The sequence below is a fragment of the Barbatula barbatula genome (genome assembly GCF_947034865.1).
Source record: "Barbatula barbatula genome assembly, chromosome: 2".
NCBI lineage: Eukaryota > Metazoa > Chordata > Actinopteri > Cypriniformes > Nemacheilidae > Barbatula > Barbatula barbatula.
This window is the reverse complement of record NC_136767.1, coordinates 9,928,916-9,944,914: the sequence shown is the minus strand read 5'-3', so window position 1 is coordinate 9,944,914 and position 15,999 is coordinate 9,928,916. Positions and strand designations below refer to the sequence as shown.

Genomic DNA, 15,999 nt, shown 5'->3' with positions numbered 1-15,999 from the left:
TTAAAAAATGTATAGATATAAATTAATAAATTCATAGACAAAAAATGACAATCTAAGGTAAAAAGACATTTCTAGTGTCTCCATACTGCACAGCACAGTTAAGAATGAATGAATTATTAATATTGTTTATAAAGTATAATGCTGCTCTTTCTATAACGGATCATTCTGATTCTATTATCTTTCTTTGTCATTCTCTTATTATCTCCTCCCTTCTGTGTGGATCATTGTTCATTGTCTCTCTATAGATCCTTGTGCTCTCTCATCCATTCATTTTTCTCCCTCAATTCTTTCTGTGTCAAAACCAAATAAGGACCAAATTGTATTTATTTTCATGACACATACAACAATACATTTCCTGCAAAAACATTAGAAACATTGTATTTGTAAATATTAAATTTGAGAACAACAAATGATCAAAAATGGAGATGAAATGTGCTAATCAATAATTCTATATCTTTTGTAAGCTTTTAATGTCTTGTGTGACAGGACAGTTGTCACATCAGTGGACATAATCTGTCACACGGAAGGACGTTTCAGTTAGCAAAATAAGTTGCATAATATTCCATGATTATGTAGTTGGAATTTCGGGGCGTCACACCAAAGGACAACATAACTTTAGACTTTTATAGTAGTTCCAAAAGAGTTAAATATTAGAACAATTTTGAGATAAAATTCACCATGTACACACGTCATATCATATGCCTTACAGGGGCTTCAGTAACATGATCTTGAATGGCATCATTTTAGCAAATGAATGTTGTTCAAGGATTTGCCCGATATAAAATCAGGATCTGGTGTCACACCAGAGGACATGGTTTTTAGTGACAAAATGTATCAAGTTCCTACGCCTTTAGAAATATATAAAAGAATGAAAAAAGACGATTGCCATTTACTAAAATAGACACTTGTTAACTGATGCCTGATGAAATTACAGTAGTAAAATTTTAATGCTTAAACGTTTTCATTTATTGAACCATGCTTGAGACAGTCACACCATAGGACAATTTTGAGATCTGGTTCAAAATAAAAAAAATCTAATAACAAAGCAGTTTTAGAACATCAGGTCCATGTAAGATAAAGATATGCTTAACCATTTACTGCATTTTAAATGATGTCAATACTAATCATATTCATTTTTATCTTGTGTGACAGTGAAAATGCCATATCACGTAAACAACCCATATACAGTGGAAATTTTCAAAAACCTCAAAAAATCAAACCTCAGGAGTGACATAAAGCCATCCAACAACAAACGTGAAAGAATGACAAGACACATTAAAACTGTGATAAAAGGTTATCACATAAAACAATTTTTTTGAGCTTTTCCTAAATACACTTACAAATATTACTGTAGTATGGGTTAGAAGTGAATATGAATTTGTTTTCATTGCAGTATTTGAGGTCTGAAAAAACACAGAGCATCTTTCCTGTTATTGTGACCTGTTTCTCCAGTGTTCATTTTCTGCAAATCATTTTTTTATTTGAGTTTTAGGAGAAACGTTGTAGGATGAACATCACAGAATGAAACTAAAATTATAATTGTACATATAAATAGTACAGTTCTCTGTATATTGTTGTCATTTTACATAGAAAATGGCCTAGAAATAATTCAGCAGAAAATATGATTGTTTTTGTTTTGTTATGCCAATGCTGTTCATGCACCATTTGCATATATTTTACAGCAACTGGATGAATATGTCTAAATATACCAATGTTTTAATGTTGTGTTTAGGCCAAATTGTTAATGTATGGCTCCATCTAGTGGGGGTTGAGATCTTCTCTTTTTGTTTTGTTTTATTGACTGTGATTGCGTAGGAATATACAACTGTACAAGACTTTGTTCACGATCACCTCCATATTTAACTCTTTCATCCCTAAGGTCTTAAACCTGCTCGCTTTAAATGATGACCTGCCTGAGGTCGATGAGCACTTCCGGGTCAGGCTGGTTTCAGCTGAGTCAGGTGATGGAAAACCAGGTTCCACTCCAACCAGCGGTGCCAGCATTGATCCAGACAGTGCCATCAACAATGTCTCCATCAAAGCCAGTGACCATCCATATGGTATATTGATGAACTATTTTACTTTTGTAATGTTTAAGTTGATTTTTTAAAATTTGATATTGCCATATTGTCATCATGGAGTATTCATCGATAGTAAGTCTTATTACCATGTACTGGTATTTCAGGCCTGCTGCAGTTTCAAACTGTCCCAGTGCCCGTGGGAATGATCAGACCTGCACTGACAGAGGCACATGTCACAATTGAGGAAGAGGCTGGTGTGCTCAGTCTGCTGGTGGCCAGAGCACAAGGCCTGCTGGGAAGAGTGATGGTGGCCTACCGTACATCTCCAGTCTCAGCTGTTGGTTCAGAAGACTACGAGGTATATCAACCCATGTGAATCTCCTTTAGTCATCACCTTTTTAAGGATTTAGCACAAATGACATCTCTTAAAAATGCATGGATGTATTCGCATGATTAAAAAAAATATGGCACTTACGGTACTTTGTGTTAGGGGTGCAATGATAGACTCAGCTCACAATTCAATGGACAATAATGGGTTCACTATTGTGATTGTACTACAATATTTTGAACAAAAAAACTTAATGCAATTGAATTATTAAAGAAAATACAAAAAATGTTTTATTACAAATTAGAAATGATTTTGCTGGTCGGGGGACCAGTGGGGTCACAGTGCCTGGGACAGCTTGTTCCATTGACTTCCATTAATATGCATGCAAATGCATCAGACTGGAAACACAAGCTCATGCGAAGAAAGACAAATCTGGGCTCAGTTTGTGAGATTGTTGAGATCTCTTCTGAAACTCTAATGGAGACATTATTCTTAGGAGAAATATCCGTGGCACAGAAGTTTCCATTTGCTCAACATTTAATTTCATTAATGTTCAGGAGAAATAACTAAAGATTTTACCTAAACATACAAAGATTTGTCTTTTGTATGGGAATGCTCTGGTGCATGTGCTTTTTGATATTTTGTATCTAATGCTAAGAACTGTATGTCTTAAGTGTCAACATATTTTCAAGCTCCCTTTTGGAGCCCCTGTATGGTTTTCTTTTGGGGAATACAGGAAAGAGTCATTGGCTGATACCAATTTTCTTTAATGAAACACCTTTGTAAAAACGGCAAATATTTTCCATCTTCTGACAGGACACAGTGGGACTTCTAGACTTCCTGCCTGGTGAGAGAGTCAAGTTCATCAATGTAACTATTATAGACAACTTGGTGCCAGAGTTGGATAAAGTCTTCAGAGTGGAACTCTATAATCCAAATGGAGGAGGTAAGAAAACTCAACTGATATTTACAATCGCTCTCCTGCCATCTCTATTAAAGAAATCGTTCATCCGTTTCACATTTTATGCCTTGTTGTATTCCTGTTAATATTATTCAGCCAGCAAATCTTTTTGGGGTGAACTATTTAAAGGGTACATTACACTAAAAACTGAAATGTTATGTGTCTATTTTAGACTTTGTCTGCATGCAGTGTCTCTTATGAGCTTCATTCATGCTGTCTGGGCATGATTATGGAAAATTCTTTGTGATTTCTGTGTGTTCCGTGTGTGAATCCTGTGTGCTACTTGCTTCTCTGTGAACCTAAAGTGGACCAGATTTTAGTGAGCGAGGGCAGTGGAAGTGGAGAGAGTGACAATGACTTCTTTCTTCCATCTTTTCACTATCATCATGGTAAGGTTCTTAAGGCTGCATGCATTTTTCCAAAGTTCCTGAATGCTTTCTCCAACCTCCATTCAATGCTTGGGTCACACTTTATTTTAAGGTCCTATTCTCGATATGGATAAAACGTTAACTATGGCTTTTTGCGTGGAGAAAGAAAAATATCAGTATGTAAATAATTTCATTCTACAGCTCTGGCACTATTATTATTATTATTACTATTATTACTATGTATTAGTTTTCTGGGTTAAAAGCTGAAATTTGTGTTTAAAGGTGAGTTGACTGGAAATGAACTGTCATTGCTTAAATAGTTTTTTTCTTTTATTGATTTACTGTGTATTGGGGTCATGCCTTATGTAAGATGTAATATATAAGTCCTATATTTAAAGTAGTAATGTTTAAGAGCTGTCCTCTTTAATGTTCAAATTAGAAATTCCTAGACACTTAACTGTAGACTGACTTGTATTTAACAGCTCACCCTGATTTCTGCTAAGCTGTTTACATAGTGACCAAGGCCTGTGACCTGTAACAAGAGAGATGTGGGAAAAGCAAACCCTCTTATATTTAGGGGAACAGCAGGGCTACATGTTTTATTACAAATGTCAGTATTTATATGTAGAACTCCTATAGAAAGTGCATAATGTAAACCCAAAGTGAGTAAATAAATGGACTTATGTGTAAACAACATTATTTTCTTTATATAGTTTAATAAGCCTGTAAACGCATCTTTATACACTTCTTTTTAAGTTCTGGGAAAGATGGATGAGTTTTAAGTAATATTAACTCAAATATATAGTTGATTTTAATTTGGTTCAATTTACTGAAACATGGTTATTTCAAAACTTAAACATTTTGATGCAACTGATTTTTTTTCAATTTATTTGGGTTTACAGGATTCACTGACAACTTCAGTCAATCATCTCCAATTAAGAAAAACATTCTTAAAACAAGATCAATGAACACAAGGAATAATCCTTTATAGTTCAAGAATATTTGTTTTCAGAAAAAAACTTTGAAAGAAACATTATGTAAAAACAGGTTTTAAAATGTTTTGCTGCTTTGCTTCTAAATGTGCCTTGTTTCAATCATGTTGAGTTATTTTTAGTGGAAAGCAAGACGGAACAGAAAACTGATTTACTTTTTACAGATTTTTGCAGCCAAAAAAGGGCAGATTATGGAATATTCTCTTCTTTTTCTTGATAATTTTGACAATACAATGTGAGTTATAGTTTGGTTTCTGTTTGCTGTGAAGCTAACCTGGGCGCTGCTTCTCGCATCACTGTTACCATCGCCGCCTCCGATGAAGCTCATGGGGTCTTTCAGTTCAGTGCGGACTCTCTGGCTGTGAATGGCACAGAGCCTGAGGATGGTAGAAGTACTGTTGTCCTGCAGGTCAGTCATGCTAATATACTTAGCTTTCAGCTGAAATGAATAGTTTAATTCTGTCATGTACTTGTGGTCATCCATTTTATAATTTTGGCCGTGGAACCATTTTTATTCAAATTAGTTTGGGGTCTGCCGAGCTTCAAAAACAGCGTTCCTGTGTAGGATCAAAGAAATGTGTCTGTTGATGATGAATCAGCCTTTGTGTTTATTCAGGTGATTCGTACCTTTGGCGCTCTGTCCAATGTGACATTACACTGGAAGGCAGATGCTACTTTAGAGGGAGAACTTGTTTATGGATCTGGGAACATTACGTTTGAGGTGGGCCAAACAGCTGGGAGCATATACCTACAGATTTCTCAAGATGACATCCCTGAACTTGACAAAAGCTTCAAAGTCCACCTCACAAATGTTTCTCATGGTCGGCTTGGAAATAAAACCATCTCCACTCTAACTGTATTGGCCAGTGATGACCCTTATGGACTCTTTGTATTCTCTGACGACAGCAGGCCGGTACGTGTAGTAGAAAGCAATGCTGTTATCACCCTGACTATACAGAGGAGAAAGGGCCAAATTGGAAGAGTGAGAGTGTCATACAGAACATTAAGGGACGCTGATGCAGCTCCATATAGCACACCAGGAGTAGGTCGGGCCAGCGCAGGCAATGACTTTGTTCCTGTCCTGGAATCAGTGATGTTCCTGGCAAATCAAAATGAAGTTAATGTGACTCTGAGGGTGCTTGATGATGAGGAACCAGAGAGGGCGGAGTCTGTGTTTTTGGAACTTGTCAATGTCACATTGGTTGAAGCTGTACAACCTAGACCAGGTAAAGATCACGTTGGAGCTTCAATTAATCAAATTTTTTAAAGCAATGACAGATTTGAGAAAAAGTTAAGATGAGAACTAAGAATAATTGTTGCTTTTCTAGATGCTCTGTCCCCTCGACTTGGCCCACGGAATGTCACAGTGGCCCAGGTTATTATAGAGGCCAGTGATGATGCTTTTGGGGTGCTACAGCTGTCTTCTTCAGCCGTAAGCGTGCCTGAATACTACACCGGCCCAATTATTAATGTAACACGCATTGGAGGGATTTTTGCTGATGTGTCTGTCAAGTTCAGAGCCATCCCCATGACTGCTAGAGTTGGTGAGTAATAGTAAAATTAAATGTATTTATTTATATGTCAGGTTTTAAACAACCACGGTTGGCCAACTTCTCGGGTAGTCTGTAACCCCAGTTCCCTGAAAAGGGAACGAGACGCTGTACCACTCTAGTGACACTTTGAGGAACACGTGTGTGTTATTGTGTCTGAAGCACATGTTAGAAAAGAGTCTGATAATGCAATAATAGGTCAAAGTTGGGATGGCATATGGGTCAAGAAGCATCAAAGTGCACCCGGAAAAAGCATAGTTAGCTTAAAGGTAGAGTTCACCCAAAAATCTAAATTATGTCATTTTTTCACTCACTCATGTGACATTCTACACGTTTTAAGACCTCCCAGCGCATTCGGAAGACAAATATATATATATTTTTATAAGGTTCAAGAGATTTCTCCTCATAGACATCCAGAAAGGTACTAAAGACATCGTTAAATGGGTCCAAAATAATGAGTTTAATCAGCATATTCTTCTCTCCCCTGTGGGTGCTCTCATGAACGCGCATCGCAGACTGATTCAACTCATTATTTAGTTTTCTTTTGCACACATAAAGTATATAAAGTACGTGGCTTCATAAAACTTCAATTGAACAACTAGGCTCAGATGGGCCATTTTAACAATGTCTCAGTACTTTTCTGGACCTTGACAAAAAGGATTACCATGAGAGAAAGCTCTCGGATATTATCAAAAATAATTTGGCTTCCGATGATTCTAGGAGGTATTAAAACATGTAAAATGTCATATGGGTGAGCAAAAAATGACACAATCATAATTTTCGTGTTAACTCTGAGGCCAACATACCCCGAGTTGAGAGCGCCCTCACAGCCTCATAAACAAGCCTCAAATATGCACCTGTTTAGATTCTCCTAGGTTGCCAGAAGGTAACCCGGACAGATCTAAACTGCTTCTTGGACATCACTGACACCTTTTTACAACACGCTCACTAACACAGAGTTCTTGCTGATGCACAGCAAAGTCTTTCCTGCAGTAAAACCTACCTAGGTTTCGAAGGGACAGGCAGCAGGACCAAATTGCTTAAATATTGCTGGAACAAATATTACAATTCTAGATTTACATTGAGTCATTTAGCAGACGCTTTTATCCAAAGCGACTTACAAAGAGTTCGGGGAGCAATAAGCGATGTGTCATAAAAGAGCAAAAGTACAATAGGTGCTAATACAAAGTTACTAGTTTCAACAAAATGTGCAGTGTTGTGTGGAGTAGTTATTTTGCATTTACATAAGGTACATTTGAAAATATTCTTAGCACATTAAAAAAAAACATTTGACCGGGGAGTTCTGTTTGGTAAACTAGTGAAACAAATTGTCGTTTGGACCAGATTTTGTTCGAAATGAGACGGTCGTTTTTCAATTTCGCATGTAGTATGCTGGGCCCTTAATATGACAAAAATGACGAAGATTACTGTATGCTGTCATTAAAACAACAGGGACACAAAATAATAGTTTAAACCCAAAATATTTAAATATAAACATTTTTAAATGAACATTTTTGAAAAATTATATTTGAATCTCACTTCATACATTACACATTTGTTAAATGTCTGACATATGTCTGAATGTCTTAACTAGGAGATGACTACAGTGTGGCCTCTTCTGATGTGGTTCTGCTGGAAGGAGAAAGCAGCAAGCCCATCCCTATTCTTATCATCAATGATGTGGTGCCTGAGATTGAGGAAACCTTTCGAATTGAGCTTCTCAACCAGACCACCGGGGGCGCTCTCCTGGGAGTGCTCACACAGGCAATCATTACCATCCTGCCCTCAGATGATCCGTATGGATCTTTTGGTTAGTTTCTTATTAATGACACTCTTCTCATCAATTAAAAAGCACATTTCTTTTTAAGTGATTAATACATTTTTGAATTGTTAGTTTTTCAGGCTGCACCTGTCACAATAGAGGAACCAGCGATGAATGCTTTTGAGGTCTCTCTACCCATAGTAAGAAACGCAGGGACTATAGGTGATGTGGTTGTCCAATGGAGAGCCACTGTCAACGGCAGACCTGCTACTGGTGACCTTCGGCCTGCGTCTGGTGAAGTCAGATTTGCTCCTGGAGAAACCCTAAAGACACTGAAAGTAGAGGTCTTGGCTGATGATGTGCCTGAAATTGAAGAGGTGGTTGTTTTATGTGTTTTTGGATAGAAGAAACTTGTATACACTTTCACTTAAATCAAAACTTGTTTGCTTTAGGTTATAAAAGTTGAACTCATAAATGCTTCCAATGGTGGGAACATTGGGGCTGAGAAAGTGGCTGATATCATTGTTCCTGCCAATGATAACCCACATGGAACTGTGTACTTTGAGCAAGCCGTTTACCGTGTGCAGGAACCACTGGAAGGGGTCTACGTTGCCAACATCACAGTTAGAAGGAGGTTTGGAATTGTCCGTTTTTTTTCTGCTAAACAAATTTGGTTTTGAACTACTCAACGTGTAGATCTATTATCATTTTTCTCATCCTAGTGGTGGTACATTTGGCTTGCTGGAGATCCTTTACAGCACCTCTGAGATGGATGTTGTAAGCAATGCTATGAAGGATGGCCAGAACCTTTTGCTTTACTACGGTTCTCCATTGTCCGGAGCTCTTTCTACTGCTCTAAGCAGACCCATTAACATCACCTCAGCCACAAACATCTTGAACTTCTGTGCAGCGTTCTGTCTTCGAGAGCGAGCTTGTCAAGCTTTCAGCTACACCAGCGCCCCCGGAGCAAGTTGCTTCTGGGTAACATCTGGGACCAGCCAGTTGAGTTCTGCACCACAAACTGTCACCTATTTACAAAATACCACAGCCACCACTTCACTGTTTAGCTCACAGGCTGTTGCCGGGAGTGACTACATAACTATAACCGCTCAGAGGGCAATCATGCTCGACAGATCAGGGGTGGCTAACCTCTCTGTAACAATCTTGACTGACTCTTTACCAGAGGTAGATGAGAGTTTCTTGATTAAGATCCTCAGCGTTAACTTGATCAACACGACCACAGCTACCAAAAACTTGCCAGCATTACAGCAGCCTGACACAGCTGTAGTAACTATAGGGATGAATGGAGATGCGTTTGGAATATTTCTCCTTTACAGCATTAGCCCCAATGCAACTGAAGATGGATTGTATCTGGAGGTGAGGGAGGAACCAAGAACCTCAGTGTTGTTGGTTATTGAGAGGAGAGGAGGCAGTATGGGACAGGTGACCGTTGAGTGGAAGTATGTTGGGGGCACTGCCACACCCAATGCTGACTTCAGTGGGATGGGCGAGACAGTTATCTTTGCAGAGGGTGAGTCATGTTACAATGCATTTTAATATTATTTCTGCAAAATAAAGTATATAAAAAAAATAGAAACTTAGTTATAAAATAGAATACGCTTAGAAAGCACTACAATTATTAAGTGAAAATAAATAAAACTAAACTAAAATTAAATATATAAAATAAATAAATGCAACCCCCCCATCCCCTGCAAATTAAACCTAAATGTACATGAAAAATATAAAAATAACCCCATACAATTAAACTGGATACATGTTGACCTCATTCTTTTTCTTAAAGGTGATGTGAAGAAGACCCTTGAGATTTTCATCATGGATGACATGGAACCTGAGAACAATGAGACCATACAGGTTGGATTAGTAAGGACTGAGGGTGGTAGCCGTATCCTACCAAGTTCCAACACAGTCACCATCCTTATCCTTGCAAATGACAATGCAGCGGGTGTGGTGGGCTTTCACACAGCCTCACGATCCGTTATTGTCAAAGAAGGTGAGTGGTTAGCTTTTCTTCCTCAGTCTGTAGTAGTCTGGCATTATATCATAAGGAGGTTTTGAGAGCATACTATGTCATTTAGATTCTAATATAGGTATTCATCATGTGTGGAAGCATTTAAAATGCATTGTAATGGGATGATAGGTTTCAGTTTGGTGCTCCTTAGAGACCAGTAATGTAGTACAAAGATGATGACATGAGAGAAGACTGATCTCCAACAGCTGGTACATTGAAGAAGTTGGTTTATGTCGTCATGCATGCATGACGGAACACAAGAATTCTGTCCCTAGTATCTTTATACCTATAAAGCCACTAGGTTTAGCTCTGTTAGGCCTAGACTTGTGTTATATGCTTACACAAAGTCTGATGAAGGGATATTATTCATGTGTTGTAAAACCTTATGTGTGGTCTGTTTTATTTGAACTAGCATAATAAATGACAAGTGAACATCAGATACACTTTAGCGTGAAGTTCATGTCATTAACACACTATATTAAGACCAATATAACAACCAATATTCACCATGTATGCACTAAGCACCTGTTCAACAGGAAGAAATGAAAAATAAAGAAGTTATTGAATGTTGACTGTTACTAATAGGTGAGAGTTTGCCACTGCTGGTGGAGAGAACTGCTCCTGCTATTGGAAATGTCACGGTGGAGTGGAGGATTGAAGGCCCTCAGGTCTTAATGACTTTTGTAGACACATCCGGAACGCTCTTTTTCTCTGAGGTAATAAAGAAACTCAGCAACATCGGAGGTTAATGCCAGTCTTACCGGCCTTTAAAAATAATTGCCAATGTATTGCATATCTATTGGACTACAATGGATTGAACATTAGTTAATGGTTTAATGTTCTGCCCTATTCTGTCTTTTCAGGGTTTGCTAAATAATACTATAATCTTGAAGTTGCTGGATGATACCACACCAGAAGAAAGACAGGAGTACATGGTTATTCTGTCGAATATACAAACTAATGGTATTTATCAGAAACACACAGAAGTAGAGCCCTGCGTTTCCGACGGGCCCCGACTATTCTTACGCCCGTCGGGCCAGGCTTCAGGCCAATTTTTACATCATAGCTCCCAAGTGGGCCGGGCTTCGGCCTTGTTTAAGCCTTGTCCTACCTCTTATATATTAGACATTCATTAATATTTCTAACATGTATTAGAAATTCATTAAATAAAGAAGCGATAAGAAGTTGATGATGGTAAATTTAAAACATCAAACAAGTTTACATATCACTCTGACACAGATTACACATTCTGCTTCAGTTTCCCTCGTCCACTATTCACCTCACATGCAATTGAGAACATAAAAAGAAAAATCGCAAATGGTGAACTTAAAACACAGAAAAACACAAAAGGAAAGGCAAACTTCTGGGCTGTTTTTCAAGTAGTGACAACCTTAAATGACGATAAACGTTTAAAATAACATTTGTGATATGCTTAAATTGTTGAGTTTTTTCTTTATCTAAATTAAATCTTCAAATCCGAGGCCATGGTCCTCAGTCGGAAAAGGGTGGCTTGCCCACTTCAGGTTGGTGGAGAGTTCCTTCCTCAAGTGGAGGAGTTTAAGTATCTCGGGGTCTTGTTCACGAGTGAGGGAAGGATGGAACGGGAGATTGACAGACGGATCGGTGCAGCTTCTGCAGTAATGCGGTCGATGTACCGGTCCGTCGTGGTGAAGAAAGAGCTGAGCCGCAAGGCGAAGCTCTCAATTTACCGGTCAATCTACGTTCCTACTCTCACCTATGGTCATGAGCTTTGGGTCATGACCGAAAGGACAAGATCCCGGATACAGGCGGCTGAAATGAGCTTCCTCCGCAGAGTGGCTGGGCGATCCCTTAGAGATAGGGTGAGAAGCTCGGTCACCCGGGAGGAGCTCGGAGTAGAGCTGCTGCTCCTCCACATCGAGAGGGGTCAGCTGAGGTGGCTTGGACATCTGTTACGGATGCCTACTGGACGCCTTCCCCGGAAGGTGCTCCGGGCCCGTCCGACCGGGAGGAGACCCCGGGGAAGACCTAGGACACGCTGGTGGGACTATGTCTCCCGGCTGGCCTGGGAACGCCTCGGGGTCCCCCCGGAAGAGCTGGAGGAAGTGTCTAGGGTGAGGGATGTCTGGGCATCTCTGCTTAGACTGCTGCCCCCGCGACCCGGCCCCGGATAAGCGGTAGAAAATGGATGGATGGATGGAAATTAAATCTTTTGTTTTTTATTTGCAGGCAAGCCAAGTGTTGATTTGATAGACTAAATTGATAAAACGTAATCCACTCACCATCGGGCGCTAGCCGCTTGTTCATCTTGTCTGTCGTGTTGTCCTTTTGTCTTTTTACATTTAGCACAAGTTGTTTTATTATAATAATGTTAGGAACTGGAGCAGATCATTGTCATACATTGTCATACATTTGTTCCCCAGGAGTTACCAAGACAGGCATGGCAGTTCTGAGTGTCCAGGGTCGTGTAGGAGTGGTGAGCGTGGAATCTAGTGATGAGCCGTTCGGCCTGCTCAGCATCGCCCCATCTTCCCTGATGATAACCACAAAGGAAAAAGACACGACTGTCAGGATTTACATAAACAGAGAGTTTGGTGCATCAGGTTAGTAACACTGAAGAAACACAATGCTGTTCCAAACTATGGAGATGTAAGGTTTTTTTACTTTCTTTTCCACAGGCGCTGTGAATATAAGCTTTGAGACCGTGAGAGGTTCTCTGCAGGACCTCACACAGACTGGTGGAGCTCTGGCTGAACCAGGACAGGATTTTAAACATGTCTCCAGTTCTGTGATTATGCAGGATGGACAAACATCTGTGTCCATCCCCATCACTATTATAGATGTATGAGGGTCTAGCATTAAGTACATTTCTCTTGGTTAATTTGGTTGTTGACATAAAGTTCAGTTATAAGACATGTTAAGATTGACTCTGTTTGAATTGCATTTGAATAAATCATGAATCGTGTATGTTGCATCAACAGGATGACGTACCTGAGTTGCAAGAGTTTTTCCTTGTCAATATAACATCGGCTGTTCTCATTACCACCCTCCCCACTGCACCCATACTGAGTAAGATAATGCCACGTTGCTGAACTTTTCTGCATCGGTTCACTTTCACACTTTCACACTTTCACAGTTTTTACATTTGATAAGGTTGTTTTCCTTCCTTTATGTGTCATTTCAATCATAATTCATATTGCCTGCGTTCTTCGTCTCCAATCTTGTTTCACACCCTTTCCTAGAGATTTACTATACATTGAAAGGTAATGGTACATGCTCGCATCTTGACGTGCTGTAGTGCTTTGTTTATTGCCTGTGGTACATTTAGAACCTGTAGAACAGTGTGTAGTTCCCCACACTTTTCTCGTGTAAAAAACAGAGGCCACTACATTTAAGTTCGTCTGTGTGTTTTTTAATGTGATGTTTGATGATGTGCCTGTCTATACAGATACTGGTGGTCTTATTGCAAAGATTAGCATTGAAGCTAATGATGGAATCCAAGGGATTGTTGGCTGGCAAAACATAAAGTACGATCATCAAAACCTAATCTTCCCTCAAAAAGCATAGTATCTTTGAGAAATACATAAATGATTCTGGAATTCACAATATTTTTTTTCCTCAGCTTTGTTGTAAATGAGACAATCGGGGCGTTAACTCTGGTCGCCCACCGAGATGCTGGGACATATGGAAATGTATCCTTGTTCTTCTATGCCCAGAATCTAGAGGCTCAGTTGGGTCTGGATTTTAATGTCACTCCATCAGTGAGTCACAATTTAAATTCTAAATCTCAGTAGATCTCATTCATCATGATTCACTAAAAATGCATATTTTGCAGATGATCAACTTTGCGGATGGAGAGCGACACAAAGTTATCGTAGTGCAGATTTTAGATGATAACATTCCTGAGGGGGACGAGACATTCCAGCTAATTCTAGCAAACCCATCCGTAGGGCTTGAACTAGGAGAAAACACTTCAGGTCGGTCTGCTGGGTAACACTGAAACTTCACCATGTTCACTGCCTTTCTATACTCTCAAGTTGTAATCTATTATCATTTGTTTTTTCTTAGCTACCGTGACTATTCTGGCCAATGATGATGGCAATGGAATAATTTCCTTCAATAATAGTGAGCATTTCTTGTTGAGAGAGCCCACATCTGTATCAGGTCTTGGGGAGAGTGTGGCTACCCTCTACATCATACGAGACCCTCCTCAGGGCACATTTGGCAGCGTAACAGTCCAATTCACCATTACTGATGCCAATGGATCTCTTTATACTGATGATCTCACGCCTTCCTATGGCTTTGTGGTGCTTGAGGATGGTGTCAGATTTAAGGTAAGATCTTTGTTAGTGTGATTTTACAGTACCAGGAATTGTTGAGTAGAGAAACTGCTAATTTGATCCAATGATTTGCCAAAAAGAAGACTTTTCATAGGGTTAAAACAGGGTAATTTTTGTGGTTCTAGACATTGGAGATTTGGGCTGTTCTGGATGCAGAGCCAGAGATGAATGAAACGTTCATTGTTACACTTTCCAGTCCTACTGGAGGTGCACGGTTAGGAAACTCACTGCAGACTTTCATCACAGTCCTGCAGAACCAGGCTCCTCTAGGGCTCTTCAGAATATCACCGTCATTCAACAGGTACATACATATACTGTCTTTCAGACCATTGTTACCCTCAAACTGATCTACATAAGATATACCTCTGTGTGTGGTTTTTTCAGGACTCTGGACAGTATGACAGTAGAAGAACACAATGGAAGAGTGTTTCTCACCGTGTCTCGCAGTAACGGACTGGAATCGGCAGTCAGTGTGGAATGGGAGACCCGTTCAGGCACAGCATTTGGGATGAGTAAGAACATTTACAGTAACAAGTTAATTCCGCTGTTGAGCTCATTGAATTGAAAAAGTTTGTATAAAATGAAATTTTCATATATCAGGGGGAGAGCATCCGGTGCTGGCAGTGTATCAGTCTATCAGGGACAGCTTTGCCTCCGTCTGGTGTCAAGTGCCCTATGAAGATTCTGCTGTGGTTTTGAGGCTGCTCAAAGGTCCATCTCAGAACCAAGCTATTCTGTACAGGTGGCAAGGGGTCTTAGTACCTGTGGAGGTATGACGTGTAATAAAATGACATGCAGGTTTCGTGTAACCTGTTATGTTAACTTTTTCTTCAATGAAATAACACACATTTTATTATTTTGTGCTTGGGAAGTATAATATTATTATACATTTGATATTTTGATTCTCTTTAAATATCCTTGAAGAATAAAAGGGATAGTTCACCCATAAATACAAATTCTGTCATAATTCTAAATCTGTAAACATTTCTTTGATCTGATGAACACAGAGAAAGATATTTGGAAGGATGTCAGTAACCAAACAGATCTCTCCCATAGTAGGAAACATTACGGTAACACTTTCTATGAAGCCTGCATTTATAATGCATTATAAGGGCATTCTTAATGCATTATAAGTTATGCATAATGCCTTACAAATAGCCTTATAATATGTTATACTGTCTTATAAATAATAACAACAACAGTTACAGTATATTGTAATACACATACTTGTGGTTATAACTTGAACGTGTATAATAATCTATAACACATGACGAGGTCTTTATAATGGTAGTCTTGTTACGTCATAACAGATGCATAATACCTGGTTAATAACCTTAAAAAATGGATTGTATCGTCTCATGAATAATCAAACATTGGTTGTAATGTTAAAATACTTGCCTATTTGTCGTTAAAACTTAAGAGTATTAAGATTTATAGCACATGATAAACTCCACATACTTACCATAGTTATAATGTACTTTAAGTCTGTCATAACATTTGATCATATCTTAATGCTTAAATCTTTTGAATGGACTTTTTGTATAATGAATGGCTGTTTATAAGGCATCATGCATACCTTACAATGCATTATAATTGCAGGCTTCATAGAAAGTGTTATCAAAATGACTTTTAAAGTATTTATTTAGAGAATGTTTATATTTTAGAGAAT

The 15,999-nt window shown here is 38.9% G+C and overlaps 1 protein-coding gene across 1 annotated transcript in view; it reads left to right on the top strand.

Moving 5' to 3' along the window:
- Positions 1-15,999, top strand: part of adgrv1 (adhesion G protein-coupled receptor V1) — a 110,556-nt gene that overhangs the window by 36,229 nt on the left and 58,328 nt on the right. Inside the window, exons 23-46 of the mRNA XM_079450460.1 lie at positions 1,880-2,060; positions 2,186-2,379; positions 3,175-3,295; positions 3,616-3,699; positions 4,940-5,079; positions 5,287-5,896; positions 5,999-6,214; positions 7,815-8,030; positions 8,115-8,359; positions 8,435-8,616; positions 8,705-9,513; positions 9,784-9,993; positions 10,597-10,727; positions 10,875-10,974; positions 12,414-12,593; positions 12,669-12,832; positions 12,972-13,059; positions 13,439-13,517; positions 13,613-13,751; positions 13,826-13,967; positions 14,059-14,324; positions 14,456-14,631; positions 14,715-14,842; positions 14,931-15,100. Of these exons, the coding sequence (XP_079306586.1) occupies positions 1,880-2,060; positions 2,186-2,379; positions 3,175-3,295; positions 3,616-3,699; positions 4,940-5,079; positions 5,287-5,896; positions 5,999-6,214; positions 7,815-8,030; positions 8,115-8,359; positions 8,435-8,616; positions 8,705-9,513; positions 9,784-9,993; positions 10,597-10,727; positions 10,875-10,974; positions 12,414-12,593; positions 12,669-12,832; positions 12,972-13,059; positions 13,439-13,517; positions 13,613-13,751; positions 13,826-13,967; positions 14,059-14,324; positions 14,456-14,631; positions 14,715-14,842; positions 14,931-15,100 (4,971 nt within the window). The remainder of the gene's footprint in view (positions 1-1,879; positions 2,061-2,185; positions 2,380-3,174; positions 3,296-3,615; positions 3,700-4,939; positions 5,080-5,286; positions 5,897-5,998; positions 6,215-7,814; positions 8,031-8,114; positions 8,360-8,434; positions 8,617-8,704; positions 9,514-9,783; positions 9,994-10,596; positions 10,728-10,874; positions 10,975-12,413; positions 12,594-12,668; positions 12,833-12,971; positions 13,060-13,438; positions 13,518-13,612; positions 13,752-13,825; positions 13,968-14,058; positions 14,325-14,455; positions 14,632-14,714; positions 14,843-14,930; positions 15,101-15,999) is intronic.